Below are 15,806 nucleotides of genomic sequence, written 5' to 3'. Positions count from 1 at the left end.
AGTATCATCCCTATAGACTAGATAACTTCTCCTGGGGACCAGGCTGGGTCCTACAGTAATCTCTCTATAGACTAGACAACTTCTCCTGGGGACCAGGCTGGGTCATACAGTATCCTCTCTATAGACTAGATAACTTCTCCTGGGGACCAGGCTGGGTCCTACAGTATCCTCTCTAGATAACTTCACCTGGGGACCAGGCTGGGTCCTACAGTATCCTCTCTTTAGACTAGATAACTTCTCCTGGGGACCAGGCTGGGTCCTACAGTATCCTCTCTATAGACTAGATAACTTCTCCTGGGGACCAGGCTGGGTCCTACAGTATCCTCTCTATAGACTAGATAACTTCTCCTGGGGACCAGGCTGGGTCCTACAGTATCCTCTCTTGATAACTTCTCCTGGGGACCAGGCTGGGTCCTACAGTATCCTCTCTATAGACTAGATAACTTCTCCTGGGGACCATGCTGGGTCCTACAGTATCCTCTCTATAGACTAGATAACTTATCCTGGGGACCAGGCTGGGTCCTACAGTATCCTCTCTATAGACTAGATAACTTCTCCTGGGTACCAGGCTGGGTCCTACAGTATCCTCTCTAGATAACTTCTCCTGGGGACCAGGCTGGGTCCTACAGTAATCTCTCTATAGACTAGACAACTTCTCCTGGGGACCAGGCTGGGTCATACAGTATCCTCTCTATAGACTAGATAACTTCTCCTGGGGACCAGGCTGGGTCCTACAGTATCCTCTCTAGATAACTTCACCTGGGGACCAGGCTGGGTCCTACAGTATCCTCTCTTTAGACTAGATAACTTCTCCTGGGGACCAGGCTGGGTCCTACAGTATCCTCTCTAGATAACTTCACCTGGGGACCAGGCTGGGTCCTACAGTATCCTCTCTATAGACTAGATAACTTCTCCTGGGGACCAGGCTGGGTCCTACAGTATCCTCTCTATAGACTAGATAACTTCTCCTGGGGACCAGGCTGGGTCCTACAGTATCCTCTCTATAGACCAGACAACTTCTCCTGGGGACCAGGCTGGGTCCTACAGTATCCTCTCTATAGACTAGACAACTTCTCCTGGGGACCAGGCTGGGTCCTACAGTATCCTCTCTATAGACTAGATAACTTCTCCTGGGGACCAGGCTGGGTCCTACAGTAATCTCTCTATAGACTAGACAACTTCTCCTGGGGACCAGGCTGGGTCCCACAGTATCCTCTCTAGATAACTTCTCCTGGGGACCAGGCTGGGTCCAACAGTATCCTCTCTATAGTCTAGATAACTTCTCCTGGGGACCAGGCTGGGTCCTACAGTATCCTCTCTAGATAACTTCACCTGGGGACCAGGCTGGGTCCTACAGTATCCTCTCTTTAGACTAGATAACTTCTCCTGGGGACCAGGCTGGGTCCTACAGTATCCTCTCTATAGACTAGATAACTTCTCCTGGGGACCAGGCTGGGTCCTACAGTATCCTCTCTATAGACTAGATAACTTCACCTGGGGACCAGGCTGGGTCCTACAGTATCCTCTCTATAGACCAGATAACTTCTCCTGGGGACCATGCTGGGTCCTACAGTATCCTCTCTGTAGAAGACATAACTTCTCCTGGGTACCAGGCTGGGTCCTACAGTATCCTCTCTATAGACTAGATAACTTCTCCTGGGGACCAGGCTGGGTCCTACAGTATCCTCTCTATAGACTAGATAACTTCTCCTGGGGACCAGGCTGGGTCCTACAGTATCCTCTCTATAGACCAGACAACTTCTCCTGGGGAACAGGCTGGGTCCTACAGTATCCTCTCTATAGACTAGACAACTTCTCCTGGGGACCAGGCTGGGTCCTACAGTATCCTCTCTATAGACTAGATAACTTCTCCTGGGGACCAGGCTGGGTCCTACAGTATCCTCTCTATAGACCAGACAACTTCTCCTGGGGACCAGGCTGGGTCCCTACAGTATCCTCTCTATAGACTAGACAACTTCTCCTGGGGACCAGGCTGGGTCCTACAGTATCCTCTCTATAGACTAGATAACTTCTCCTGGGGACCAGGCTGGGTCCTACAGTATCCTCTCTATAGACTAGATAACTTCTCCTGGGGACCAGGCTGGGTCCTACAGTATCATCTCTATAGACTAGATAACTTCTCCTGGGGACCAGGCTGGGTCCTACAGTAATCTCTCTATAGACTAGACAACTTCTCCTGGGGACCAGGCTGGGTCATACAGTATCCTCTCTATAGACTAGATAACTTCTCCTGGGGACCAGGCTGGGTCCTACAGTATCCTCTCTAGATAACTTCACCTGGGGACCAGGCTGGGTCCTACAGTATCCTCTCTTTAGACTAGATAACTTCTCCTGGGGACCAGGCTGGGTCCTACAGTATCCTCTCTATAGACTAGATAACTTCTCCTGGGGACCAGGCTGGGTCCTACAGTATCCTCTCTATAGACTAGATAACTTCTCCTGGGGACCAGGCTGGGTCCTACAGTATCCTCTCTTGATAACTTCTCCTGGGGACCAGGCTGGGTCCTACAGTATCCTCTCTATAGACTAGATAACTTCTCCTGGGGACCATGCTGGGTCCTACAGTATCCTCTCTATAGACTAGATAACTTATCCTGGGGACCAGGCTGGGTCCTACAGTATCCTCTCTATAGACTAGATAACTTCTCCTGGGTACCAGGCTGGGTCCTACAGTATCCTCTCTAGATAACTTCTCCTGGGGACCAGGCTGGGTCCTACAGTAATCTCTCTATAGACTAGACAACTTCTCCTGGGGACCAGGCTGGGTCATACAGTATCCTCTCTATAGACTAGATAACTTCTCCTGGGGACCAGGCTGGGTCCTACAGTATCCTCTCTAGATAACTTCACCTGGGGACCAGGCTGGGTCCTACAGTATCCTCTCTTTAGACTAGATAACTTCTCCTGGGGACCAGGCTTGGTCCTACAGTATCCTCTCTATAGACTAGATAACTTCTCCTGGGGACCAGGCTGGGTCCTACAGTATCCTCTCTATAGACTAGATAACTTCTCCTTGGGACCAGGCTGGGTCCTACAGTATCCTCTCTTGATAACTTCTCCTGGGGACCAGGCTGGGTCCTACAGTATCCTCTCTATAGACTAGATAACTTCTCCTGGGGACCAGGCTGGGTCCTACAGTATCCTCTCTATAGACTAGATAACTTCTCCTGGGGACCAGGCTGGGTCCTACAGTATCCTCTCTAGATAACTTCACCTGGGGACCAGGCTGGGTCCTACAGTATCCTCTCTATAGACCAGATAACTTCTCCTGGGGACCATCCTGGGTCCTACAGTATCCTCTCTGTAGAAAACATAACTTCTCCTGGGTACCAGGCTGGGTCCTACAGTATCCTCTCTATAGACTAGATAACTTCTCCTGGGGACCAGGCTGGGTCCTACAGTATCCTCTCTATAGACTAGATAACTTCTCCTGGGGACCAGGCTGGGTCCTACAGTATCCTCTCTATAGACTAGATAACTTCTCCTGGGGACCAGGCTGGGTCCTACAGTATCCTCTCTATAGACCAGACAACTTCTCCTGGGGACCAGGCTGGGTCCTACAGTATCCTCTCTATAGACTAGACAACTTCTCCTGGGGACCAGGCTGGGTCCTACAGTATCCTCTCTATAGACTAGATAACTTCTCCTGGGGACCAGGCTGGGTCCTACAGTAATCTCTCTATAGACTAGACAACTTCTCCTGGGGACCAGGCTGGGTCCCACAGTATCCTCTCTAGATAACTTCTCCTGGTGACCAGGCTTGGTCCTACAGTATCCTCTCTATAGACTAGATAACTTCTCCTGGGGACCAGGCTGGGTCCTACAGTATCCTCTCTATAGACTAGATAACTTCTCCTGGGGACCAGGCTGGGTCCTACAGTATCCTCTCTAGATAACTTCTCCTGGGGACCAGGCTGGGTCCTACAGTATCCTCTCTATAGACTAGATAACTTCTCCTGGGGACCAGGCTGGGTCCTACAGTATCCTCTCTATAGACTAGATAACTTCTCCTGGGGACCAGGCTGGGTCCTACAGTATCCCTCTATAGACTAGATAACTTCTCCTGGGGACCAGGCTGGGTCCTACAGTATCCTCTCTATAGACTAGATAACTTCTCCTGGGGACCAGGCTGGGTCCTACAGTATCCTCTCTATAGACTAGATAACTTCTCCTGGGGACCAGGCTGGGTCCTACAGTATCCTCTCTAAGACTAGATAACTTCTCCTGGGGACCAGGCTGGGTCCTACAGTATCCTCTCTATAGACCAGATAACTTCTCCTGGGGACCATGCTGGGTCCTACAGTATCCTCTCTGTAGAAAACATAACTTCTCCTGGGTACCAGGCTGGGTCCTACAGTATCCTCTCTATAGACTAGATAACTTCTCCTGGGGACCAGGCTGGGTCCTACAGTATCCTCTCTATAGACTAGATAACTTCTCCTGGGGACCAGGCTGGGTCCCTACAGTATCCTCTCTATAGACCAGACAACTTCTCCTGGGGACCAGGCTGGGTCCTACAGTATCCTCTCTATAGACTAGACAACTTCTCCTGGGGACCAGGCTGGGTCCTACAGTATCCTCTCTATAGACTAGATAACTTCTCCTGGGGACCAGGCTGGGTCCTACAGTATCCTCTCTATAGACCAGACAACTTCTCCTGGGGACCAGGCTGGGTCCTACAGTATCCTCTCTATAGACTAGACAACTTCTCCTGGGGACCAGGCTGGGTCCTACAGTATCCTCTCTATAGACCAGATAACTTCTCCTGGGGACCATGCTGGGTCCTACAGTATCCTCTCTGTAGAAAACATAACTTCTCCTGGGTACCAGGCTGGGTCCTACAGTATCCTCTCTATAGACTAGATAACTTCTCCTGGGGACCAGGCTGGGTCCTACAGTATCCTCTCTATAGACTAGATAACTTCTCCTGGGGACCAGGCTGGGTCCTACAGTATCCTCTCTATAGACTAGATAACTTCTCCTGGGGACCAGGCTGGGTCCTACAGTATCCTCTCTATAGACCAGACAACTTCTCCTGGGGACCAGGCTGGGTCCTACAGTATCCTCTCTATAGACTAGACAACTTCTCCTGGGGACCAGGCTGGGTCCTACAGTATCCTCTCTATAGACTAGATAACTTCTCCTGGGGACCAGGCTGTGTCCTACAGTATCCTCTCTATAGACTAGGTAACTTCTCCTGGGGACCAGGCTGGATCCTACAGTATCCTCTCGAGATAACTTCTCCTGGGGACCAGGCTGGGTCCCACAGTATCCTCTCTAGATAACTTCTCCTGGGGACCAGGCTGGGTCCAACAGTATCCTCTCTATAGTCTAGATAACTTCTCCTGGGGACCAGGCTGGGTCCTACAGTATCCTCTCTAGATAACTTCACCTGGGGACCAGGCTGGGTCCTACAGTATCCTCTCTTTAGACTAGATAACTTCTCCTGGGGACCAGGCTGGGTCCTACAGTATCCTCTCTATAGACTAGATAACTTCTCCTGGGGACCAGGCTGGGTCCTACAGTATCCTCTCTATAGACTAGATAACTTCACCTGGGGACCAGGCTGGGTCCTACAGTATCCTCTCTATAGACCAGATAACTTCTCCTGGGGACCATGCTGGGTCCTACAGTATCCTCTCTGTAGAAAACATAACTTCTCCTGGGTACCAGGCTGGGTCCTACAGTATCCTCTCTATAGACTAGATAACTTCTCCTGGGGACCAGGCTGGGTCCTACAGTATCCTCTCTATAGACTAGATAACTTCTCCTGGGGACCAGGCTGGGTCCTACAGTATCCTCTCTATAGACCAGACAACTTCTCCTGGGGAACAGGCTGGGTCCTACAGTATCCTCTCTATAGACTAGACAACTTCTCCTGGGGACCAGGCTGGGTCCTACAGTATCCTCTCTATAGACTAGATAACTTCTCCTGGGGACCAGGCTGGGTCCTACAGTATCCTCTCTATAGACCAGACAACTTCTCCTGGGGACCAGGCTGGGTCCTACAGTATCCTCTCTATAGACTAGACAACTTCTCCTGGGGACCAGGCTGGGTCCTACAGTATCCTCTCTATAGACTAGATAACTTCTCCTGGGGACCAGGCTGGGTCCTACAGTATCCTCTCTATAGACTAGATAACTTCTCCTGAGGACCAGGCTGGGTCCTACAGTATCATCCCTATAGACTAGATAACTTCTCCTGGGGACCAGGCTGGGTCCTACAGTAATCTCTCTATAGACTAGACAACTTCTCCTGGGGACCAGGCTGGGTCATACAGTATCCTCTCTATAGACTAGATAACTTCTCCTGGGGACCAGGCTGGGTCCTACAGTATCCTCTCTAGATAACTTCACCTGGGGACCAGGCTGGGTCCTACAGTATCCTCTCTTTAGACTAGATAACTTCTCCTGGGGACCAGGCTGGGTCCTACAGTATCCTCTCTATAGACTAGATAACTTCTCCTGGGGACCAGGCTGGGTCCTACAGTATCCTCTCTATAGACTAGATAACTTCTCCTGGGGACCAGGCTGGGTCCTACAGTATCCTCTCTTGATAACTTCTCCTGGGGACCAGGCTGGGTCCTACAGTATCCTCTCTATAGACTAGATAACTTCTCCTGGGGACCATGCTGGGTCCTACAGTATCCTCTCTATAGACTAGATAACTTATCCTGGGGACCAGGCTGGGTCCTACAGTATCCTCTCTATAGACTAGATAACTTCTCCTGGGTACCAGGCTGGGTCCTACAGTATCCTCTCTAGATAACTTCTCCTGGGGACCAGGCTGGGTCCTACAGTAATCTCTCTATAGACTAGACAACTTCTCCTGGGGACCAGGCTGGGTCATACAGTATCCTCTCTATAGACTAGATAACTTCTCCTGGGGACCAGGCTGGGTCCTACAGTATCCTCTCTAGATAACTTCACCTGGGGACCAGGCTGGGTCCTACAGTATCCTCTCTTTAGACTAGATAACTTCTCCTGGGGACCAGGCTGGGTCCTACAGTATCCTCTCTATAGACTAGATAACTTCTCCTGGGGACCAGGCTGGGTCCTACAGTATCCTCTCTATAGACTAGATAACTTCTCCTTGGGACCAGGCTGGGTCCTACAGTATCCTCTCTTGATAACTTCTCCTGGGGACCAGGCTGGGTCCTACAGTATCCTCTCTATAGACTAGATAACTTCTCCTGGGGACCAGGCTGGGTCCTACAGTATCCTCTCTATAGACTAGATAACTTCTCCTGGGGACCAGGCTGGGTCCTACAGTATCCTCTCTAGATAACTTCACCTGGGGACCAGGCTGGGTCCTACAGTATCCTCTCTATAGACCAGATAACTTCTCCTGGGGACCATCCTGGGTCCTACAGTATCCTCTCTGTAGAAAACATAACTTCTCCTGGGTACCAGGCTGGGTCCTACAGTATCCTCTCTATAGACTAGATAACTTCTCCTGGGGACCAGGCTGGGTCCTACAGTATCCTCTCTATAGACTAGATAACTTCTCCTGGGGACCAGGCTGGGTCCTACAGTATCCTCTCTATAGACTAGATAACTTCTCCTGGGGACCAGGCTGGGTCCTACAGTATCCTCTCTATAGACCAGACAACTTCTCCTGGGGACCAGGCTGGGTCCTACAGTATCCTCTCTATAGACTAGACAACTTCTCCTGGGGACCAGGCTGGGTCCTACAGTATCCTCTCTATAGACTAGATAACTTCTCCTGGGGACCAGGCTGGGTCCTACAGTAATCTCTCTATAGACTAGACAACTTCTCCTGGGGACCAGGCTGGGTCCCACAGTATCCTCTCTAGATAACTTCTCCTGGTGACCAGGCTGGGTCCTACAGTATCCTCTCTATAGACTAGATAACTTCTCCTGGGGACCAGGCTGGGTCCTACAGTATCCTCTCTATAGACTAGATAACTTCTCCTGGGGACCAGGCTGGGTCCTACAGTATCCTCTCTAGATAACTTCTCCTGCGGACCAGGCTGGGTCCTACAGTATCCTCTCTATAGACTAGATAACTTCTCCTGGGGACCAGGCTGGGTCCTACAGTATCCTCTCTATAGACTAGATAACTTCTCCTGGGGACCAGGCTGGGTCCTACAGTATCCTCCCCTATAGACTAGATAACTTCTCCTGGGGACCAGGCTGGGTCCTACAGTAATCTCTCTATAGACTAGACAACTTCTCCTGGGGACCAGGCTGGGTCATACAGTATCCTCTCTATAGACTAGATAACTTCTCCTGGGGACCAGGCTGGGTCCTACAGTATCCTCTCTAGATAACTTCACCTGGGGACCAGGCTGGGTCCTACAGTATCCTCTCTTTAGACTAGATAACTTCTCCTGGGGACCAGGCTGGGTCCTACAGTATCCTCTCTATAGACTAGATAACTTCTCCTGGGGACCAGGCTGGGTCCTACAGTATCCTCTCTATAGACCAGATAACTTCTCCTGGGGACCATGCTGGGTCCTACAGTATCCTCTCTGTAGAAAACATAACTTCTCCTGGGTACCAGGCTGGGTCCTACAGTATCCTCTCTATAGACTAGATAACTTCTCCTGGGGACCAGGCTGGGTCCTACAGTATCCTCTCTATAGACTAGATAACTTCTCCTGGGGACCAGGCTGGGTCCTACAGTATCCTCTCTATAGACCAGACAACTTCTCCTGGGGACCAGGCTGGGTCCTACAGTATCCTCTCTATAGACTAGACAACTTCTCCTGGGGACCAGGCTGGGTCCTACAGTATCCTCTCTATAGACTAGATAACTTCTCCTGGGGACCAGGCTGGGTCCTACAGTATCCTCTCTATAGACCAGACAACTTCTCCTGGGGACCAGGCTGGGTCCTACAGTATCCTCTCTATAGACTAGACAACTTCTCCTGGGGACCAGGCTGGGTCCTACAGTATCCTCTCTATAGACTAGATAACTTCTCCTGGGGACCAGGCTGGGTCCTACAGTATCCTCTCTATAGACTAGATAACTTCTCCTGGGGACCAGGCTGGGTCCTACAGTATCCTCCCTATAGACTAGATAACTTCTCCTGGGGACCAGGCTGGGTCCTACAGTATCCTCTCTAGATAACTTCTCCTGGGGACCAGGCTGTGTCCTACAGTATCCTCTCTATAGACTAGATAACTTCTCCTGGGGACCAGGCTGGGTCCTACAGTATCCTCCCTATAGACTAGATAACTTCTCCTGGGGACCAGGCTGGGTCCTACAGTAATCTCTCTATAGACTAGACAACTTCTCCTGGGGACCAGGCTGGGTCATACAGTATCCTCTCTATAGACTAGATAACTTCTCCTGGGGACCAGGCTGGGTCCTACAGTATCCTCTCTAGATAACTTCACCTGGGGACCAGGCTGGGTCCTACAGTATCCTCTCTTTAGACTAGATAACTTCTCCTGGGGACCAGGCTGGGTCCTACAGTATCCTCTCTATAGACTAGATAACTTCTCCTGGGGACCAGGCTGGGTCCTACAGTATCCTCTCTATAGACTAGATAACTTCTCCTGGGGACCAGGCTGGGTCCTACAGTATCCTCTCTTGATAACTTCTCCTGGGGACCAGGCTGGGTCCTACAGTATCCTCTCTATAGACTAGATAACTTCTCCTGGGGACCATGCTGGGTCCTACAGTATCCTCTCTATAGACTAGATAACTTATCCTGGGGACCAGGCTGGGTCCTACAGTATCCTCTCTATAGACTAGATAACTTCTCCTGGGGACCAGGCTGGGTCCTACAGTATCCTCTCTAGATAACTTCTCCTGGGGACCAGGCTGGGTCCTACAGTAATCTCTCTATAGACTAGACAACTTCTCCTGGGGACCAGGCTGGGTCATACAGTATCCTCTCTATAGACTAGATAACTTCTCCTGGGGACCAGGCTGGGTCCTACAGTATCCTCTCTAGATAACTTCACCTGGGGACCAGGCTGGGTCCTACAGTATCCTCTCTTTAGACTAGATAACTTCTCCTGGGGACCAGGCTGGGTCCTACAGTATCCTCTCTATAGACTAGATAACTTCTCCTGGGGACCAGGCTGGGTCCTACAGTATCCTCTCTATAGACTTGATAACTTCTCCTGGGGACCATGCTGGGTCCTACAGTATCCTCTCTATAGACTAGATAACTTATCCTGGGGACCAGGCTGGGTCCTACAGTATCCTCTCTATAGACTAGATAACTTCTCCTGGGGACCAGGCTGGGTCCTACAGTATCCTCTCTAGATAACTTCTCCTGGGGACCATGCTGGGTCCTACAGTATCCTCTCTATAGACTAGATAACTTCTCCTGGGGACCATGCTGGGTCCTACAGTATCCTCTCTATAGACTAGATAACTTATCCTGGGGACCAGGCTGGGTCCTACAGTATCCTCTCTATAGACTAGATAACTTATCCTGGGGACCAGGCTGGGTCCTACAGTATCCTCTCTAGATAACTTCTCCTGGGGACCAGGCTGGGTCCTACAGTATCCTCTCTATAGACTAGATAACTTCTCCTGGGGACCAGGCTGGGTCCTACAGTATCCTCTCTATAGACTAGATAACTTCTCATGGGGACCAGGCTGGGTTCTACAGTATCCTCTCTATAGACTAGATCACTTCTCCTGGGGACCTGGCTGGGTCCTAAAGTATCCTCTCTATAGACTAGATAACTTCTCCTGGGGACCAGGCTGGGTCCTACAGTATCCTCTCTATAGACTAGATAGTATCCACCCGGCACAGCCAGAAGAGGACTGGCCACCCCTCATAGCCTGGTTCCTCTCTAGGTTTCTTCCTAGGTTCCTGGCTTTCTAGCGAGTTTTTCCTAGCCACTGTGCTTCTACATCTGCATTGGCAGCTGTTTGGGGTTTTAGGCTGGGTTTCTGTACAGCACTTTGTGACATCAGCTGATGTAAAAAATACTTTAGAAATACATTTGATTGAATGATTGATTGATTGATTGATTGATTGATTGATTGATTGATTGATTGATTGATTGATTGACTGGGGACTTGGCAGGGTCCTATACTTATTCCTTATGAAGTGCACTACTTTTGAACAGAGCCCCTATGAGTCCCGGTAAAAAAAAGTAGTGCACTATAAAGTGCACCGACGTTAATAGGGTTCAAGTTGGGACGGCAGGCTGTGTTTTAGTGAGAGACATCTTCTGATGAGAGTGGTTAACCTCTGGTGCTGCAGGTTAATATTCACTGCAGTCCTTTTCCCACATTTTGTTACGTTACAGCCTTATTCTCAAATGGATTACATTTAAAATGTTCCTAATTAATCTACTGAATACTTTCCCGAATAGACAGTACAGTATGTCAATATATGTGTGAGGATAACCTGGATAAACAAGAATGAATGCTGAGATAACAATGGTGAGACTACCCATTTTTACATTTACACTTTTAGTCATTTATCCAGAGCGACTTACAGTAGTGAATGCATACATTTCATTTCATCTCATGCATTTTTTTCTTTTTTATTGTACTGGCCCCCCGTGGGAATCAAACCCACAACCCTGACGTTGCACACACCATACTGGCGTTGCAAACACCATACTCTACCAACTGAGCCACAGGGAAGGCCCCACATATCACTTCACATACAGCTATCTTCAACCAGGCTATTGTGGCGTTGGTTAGACTAGCAGACAGAAGGAGATGAGTGTTTAGACAGTGATGTACCGTACCTTTCTCTGCACGCCGCCCATGCGTGCACACTTAGCGTCCATGGCCTGGTATGTGAGCCACAGACAGGTGTCCACGTGTTGGATATAACACACTGAGTCCCCGTACTTGATGTCAGGAGCACCCATGCCATCCACTTCCTTCTTTGGCCCCAAGTCCAGCTTTTCCTGGAGAAGGAAGCAGACGAGACAGATGACTAATGAACATCATTTATAATTTAAAAAAAGGGACAAGGGGTTGTAGTTAGTTAGGGTATGAAGCACAACTTAGTGCCTGCAATGTATTAGCTGTGATATATTCATTATTAACAGGATGTAGTGCAGAATGACCCCTGCTCTGACCCCCTACTCTCCCTCCCTCCCTCCCAACCTGTGTCACTGTCTCTCTGAATATTCCCCAATGGTTTTTGACCCAGGATTATGAGGTATAGCGTTCTGAAATAAACACAGACACAATGTCACACACTTTGACACGTCGTTGGTTGAAGAAATGCAACCTCAGCACTCCTCACACCACCATGAGAGAGAAGAGAGGGACAGGAGAGGGCTGTGTCCCTAATGGAGGCAGAGAGCTGTAGGAACCATGAGAGAGAAGAGAGACAGGAGAGGGCTGAGTCCCAATTGGACCCTGGTCATGTTGTTCACTATACAAGGAATAGGGTGGCATTAGAGATGCAGAGAGCTGTAGGAACCAGTAGAGGACAGCTGGATGCAGAGAGCTGTTGGAACCATTAGAGGACAGGTGGATGCAGAGAGCTGTAGGAACCATTAGAGGACAGCTGGACATAGAGAGCTGTAGGAACCATTAGAGGACAGCTAGATGCAGAGAGCTGTAGGAACCATTAGAGGACAGCTAGATGCAGAGAGCTGTAGGGACCATTAGAGGACAGCTGGACATAGAGAGCTGTAGGAAACATTAGAGGACAGCTAGATGCAGAGAGCTGTAGGAACCATTAGAGGACAGCTGGATGCAGAGAGCTGTAGGAACCACGAGAGGACAGCTGGACGCAGAGAGCTGTAGGAACCACGAGAGGACAGCTGGATGCAGAGAGCTGTAGGAACCACGTGAGGACAGCTAGATGCAGAGAGCTGTAGGAACCACGAGAGGACAGCTGGATGCAGAGAGCTGTAGGAACCATTAGAGGACAGCTAGATGCAGAGAGCTGTAGGAACCATTAGAGGACAGCTGGATGCAGAGAGCTGTAGGAACCATTAGAGGACAGCAAGACGCAGAGAGCTGTAGGAACCACGAGAGGACAGCTGGATGCAGAGAGCTGTAGGAACCAGTAGAGGACAGCTAGATGCAGAGAGCTGTAGGAACCATTAGAGGACAGCTAGATGCAGAGAGCTGTAGGAACCAGTAGAGGACAGCTGGACGCAGAGAGCTGTAGGAACCACGAGAGGACAGCTAGATGCAGAGAGCTGTAGGAACCAGGAGAGGACAGCTGGACATAGAGAGCTGTAGGAACCATTAGAGGACAGCAGGATGCAGAGAGCTGTAGGAACCATTAGAGGACAGCTGGACATAGAGAGCTGTAGGAACCATTAGAGGACAGCAGGATGCAGAGAGCTGTAGGAACCATTAAAGGACAGCTAGATGCAGAGAGCTGTAGGAACCACGAGAGGACAGCTGGACGCAGAGAGCGGTAGGAACCACGAGAGGACAGCTGGATGCAGAGAGCTGTAGGAACCACGAGAGGACAGCTAGATGCAGAGAGCTGTAGGAACCACGAGAGGACAGCAGGATGCAGAGAGCTGTAGGAACCATTAGAGGACAGCTAGATGCAGAGAGCTGTAGGAACCATTAGAGGACAGCTGGATGCAGAGAGCTGTAGGAACCATTAGAGGACAGCAAGACGCAGAGAGCAGTAGGAACCAGTAGAGGACAGCTAGATGCAGAGAGCTGTAGGAACCATTAGAGGACAGCTAGATGCAGAGAGCTGTAGGAACCAGTAGAGGACAGCTGGACGCAGAGAGCTGTAGGAACCACGAGAGGACAGCTAGATGCAGAGAGCTGTAGGAACCAGGAGAGGACAGCTGGACATAGAGAGCTGTAGGAACCATTAGAGGACAGCAGGATGCAGAGAGCTGTAGGAACCATTAGAGGACAGCTGGACATAGAGAGCTGTAGGAACCATTAGAGGACAGCAGGATGCAGAGAACTGTAGGAACCATTAAAGGACAGCTAGATGCAGAGAGCTGTAGGAACCACGAGAGGACAGCTGGACGCAGAGAGCGGTAGGAACCACGAGAGGACAGCTGGATGCAGAGAGCTGTAGGAACCATTAGAGGACAGCTAGATGCAGAGAGCTGTAGGAACCACGAGAGGACAGCAGGATGCAGAGAGCTGTAGGAACCATTAGAGGACAGCTAGATGCAGAGAGCTGTAGGAACCATTAGAGGACAGCTGGATGCAGAGAGCTGCAGGAACTATTAGAGGACAGCAAGACGAAGAGAGCTGTAGGAACCACGAGAGGACATCTGGATGCAGAGAGCTGTAGGAACCAGTAGAGGACAGCTAGATGCAGAGAGCTGTAGGAACCATTAGAGGACAGCTAGATGCAGAGAGCTGTAGGAACCAGTAGAGGACAGCTGGATGCAGAGAGCTGTAGGAACCACGAGAGGACAGCTGGATGCAGAGAGCTGTAGGAACCAGTAGAAAACAGCTAGACGCAGAGAGCTGTAGAAACCATTAGAGGACAGCTAGACGCAGAGAGCTGTAGGAACCATTAGAGGACAGCTGGATGCAGAGAGCTGTAGGAACCATGAGAGGACATCTAGAGGCTGAGAGCTGTAGCAACCATTAGAGTACAGCTGGATGCAGAGAGCTGTAGGAACCAGTAGAGGACAGCTAGATGCAGAGAGCTGTAGGACCCACTAGAGGACAGCTAGATGCAGAGAGCTGTAGCAACCATTAGAGGACAGCAGGATGCAGAGAGCTGTAGGAACCAGTAGAGGACAGCTGGATGCAGAGAGCTGTAGGAACCATTAGAGGACAGCTGGATGCAGAGAGCTGTAGGAAACATTAGAGGACAGCTAGATGCAGAGAGCTGTAGGAACCATTAGAGGACAGCAGGATGCAGAGAGCTGTAGGAACCAGTAGAGGACAGCTGGACGCAGAGAGCTGTAGGAACCACGAGAGGACAGCTGGACGCAGAGAGCTGTACGAACCATTAGAGGACAGCTGGATGCAGAGAGCTGTAGGAACCATTAGAGGACAACTGGATGCAGAGAGCTGTAGGAACCATTAGAGGACAGCTAGATGCAGAGAGCTGTAGGAACCATTAGAGGACAGCTGGACGCAGAGAGCTGTTTCTATATAACACTACACAGCAATCTGTTTCTATATAACCCAACACAGCAATCTGTTTCTATATAACCCTACACAGCAATCTGTTTCTATATAACCCTACACAGCAATCTGTTTCTATATAACCCTACACTGCAATCTGTTTCTATATAACACTAATATGCCAGCAGCATACCACCCTGCATCCCACTACTGCAATCTGTTTCTATATAACCACAACCCCCAGCCTCCATCACCCAACATCTAATTACAAGAGACTCCAGCCTCCATCACCCAACATCTCATTACAAGAGACTCCAGCCTCCATCAACCAACAACTAATTACAAGAGACTCCAGCCTCCATCACCCAACATCTAATTACAAGAGACTCCAGCCTCCATCACCCAACATCTAATTACAACTCCAGCCTCCATCACCCAACATCTCACTAGTGCAGGAGGCACGTTGCTGAAGACTGCTCTGTGCAGATCAACAGTATACTGTTACTGTAAGCGGTGGAGTGTGTGTGTGTGTGTGTGTGTTTGCATGGCAGAGCCAGGCTGAAGTGTACCTTGGAGGGGCGGAAGCAGAAAGCAGTAGACTTGACGTCAGCTTTCTCCTTGTCCATCAGTAGCAGGCCCTTATCCTCCATGATACTGAGGTACTTCCCCGTGGTCACATGACGGAGACGGAAGGGTTGACCCCAGCGGGTGTGGCTGCCGCTCCACCTACAGAGAGACAGAGAGAGAGAGAGAGAGAAAAGTAGAGAGAGAGAAAGAGAGAGAGAGTGAGATAGAAAGA

At 49.9% G+C, this 15,806-nt stretch overlaps 1 protein-coding gene across 1 annotated transcript in view; it reads right to left on the bottom strand.

Annotated features, from left to right (window-relative positions):
* The window catches only part of ryr2a (ryanodine receptor 2a (cardiac)), an 812,428-nt gene that overhangs the window by 596,659 nt on the left and 199,963 nt on the right, over positions 1 to 15,806 (bottom strand). The window contains exons 11-12 of the mRNA XM_045687844.1: positions 15,577 to 15,733; positions 11,719 to 11,883 (exon numbers count right to left, since the gene is read on the bottom strand). Of these exons, the coding sequence (XP_045543800.1) occupies positions 11,719 to 11,883; positions 15,577 to 15,733 (322 nt within the window). The remainder of the gene's footprint in view (positions 1 to 11,718; positions 11,884 to 15,576; positions 15,734 to 15,806) is intronic.

Source organism: Salmo salar, chromosome ssa01, assembly GCF_905237065.1.
Source record: "Salmo salar chromosome ssa01, Ssal_v3.1, whole genome shotgun sequence".
NCBI lineage: Eukaryota > Metazoa > Chordata > Actinopteri > Salmoniformes > Salmonidae > Salmo > Salmo salar.
This window is presented reverse-complemented; position numbering and strand designations above follow the sequence as displayed.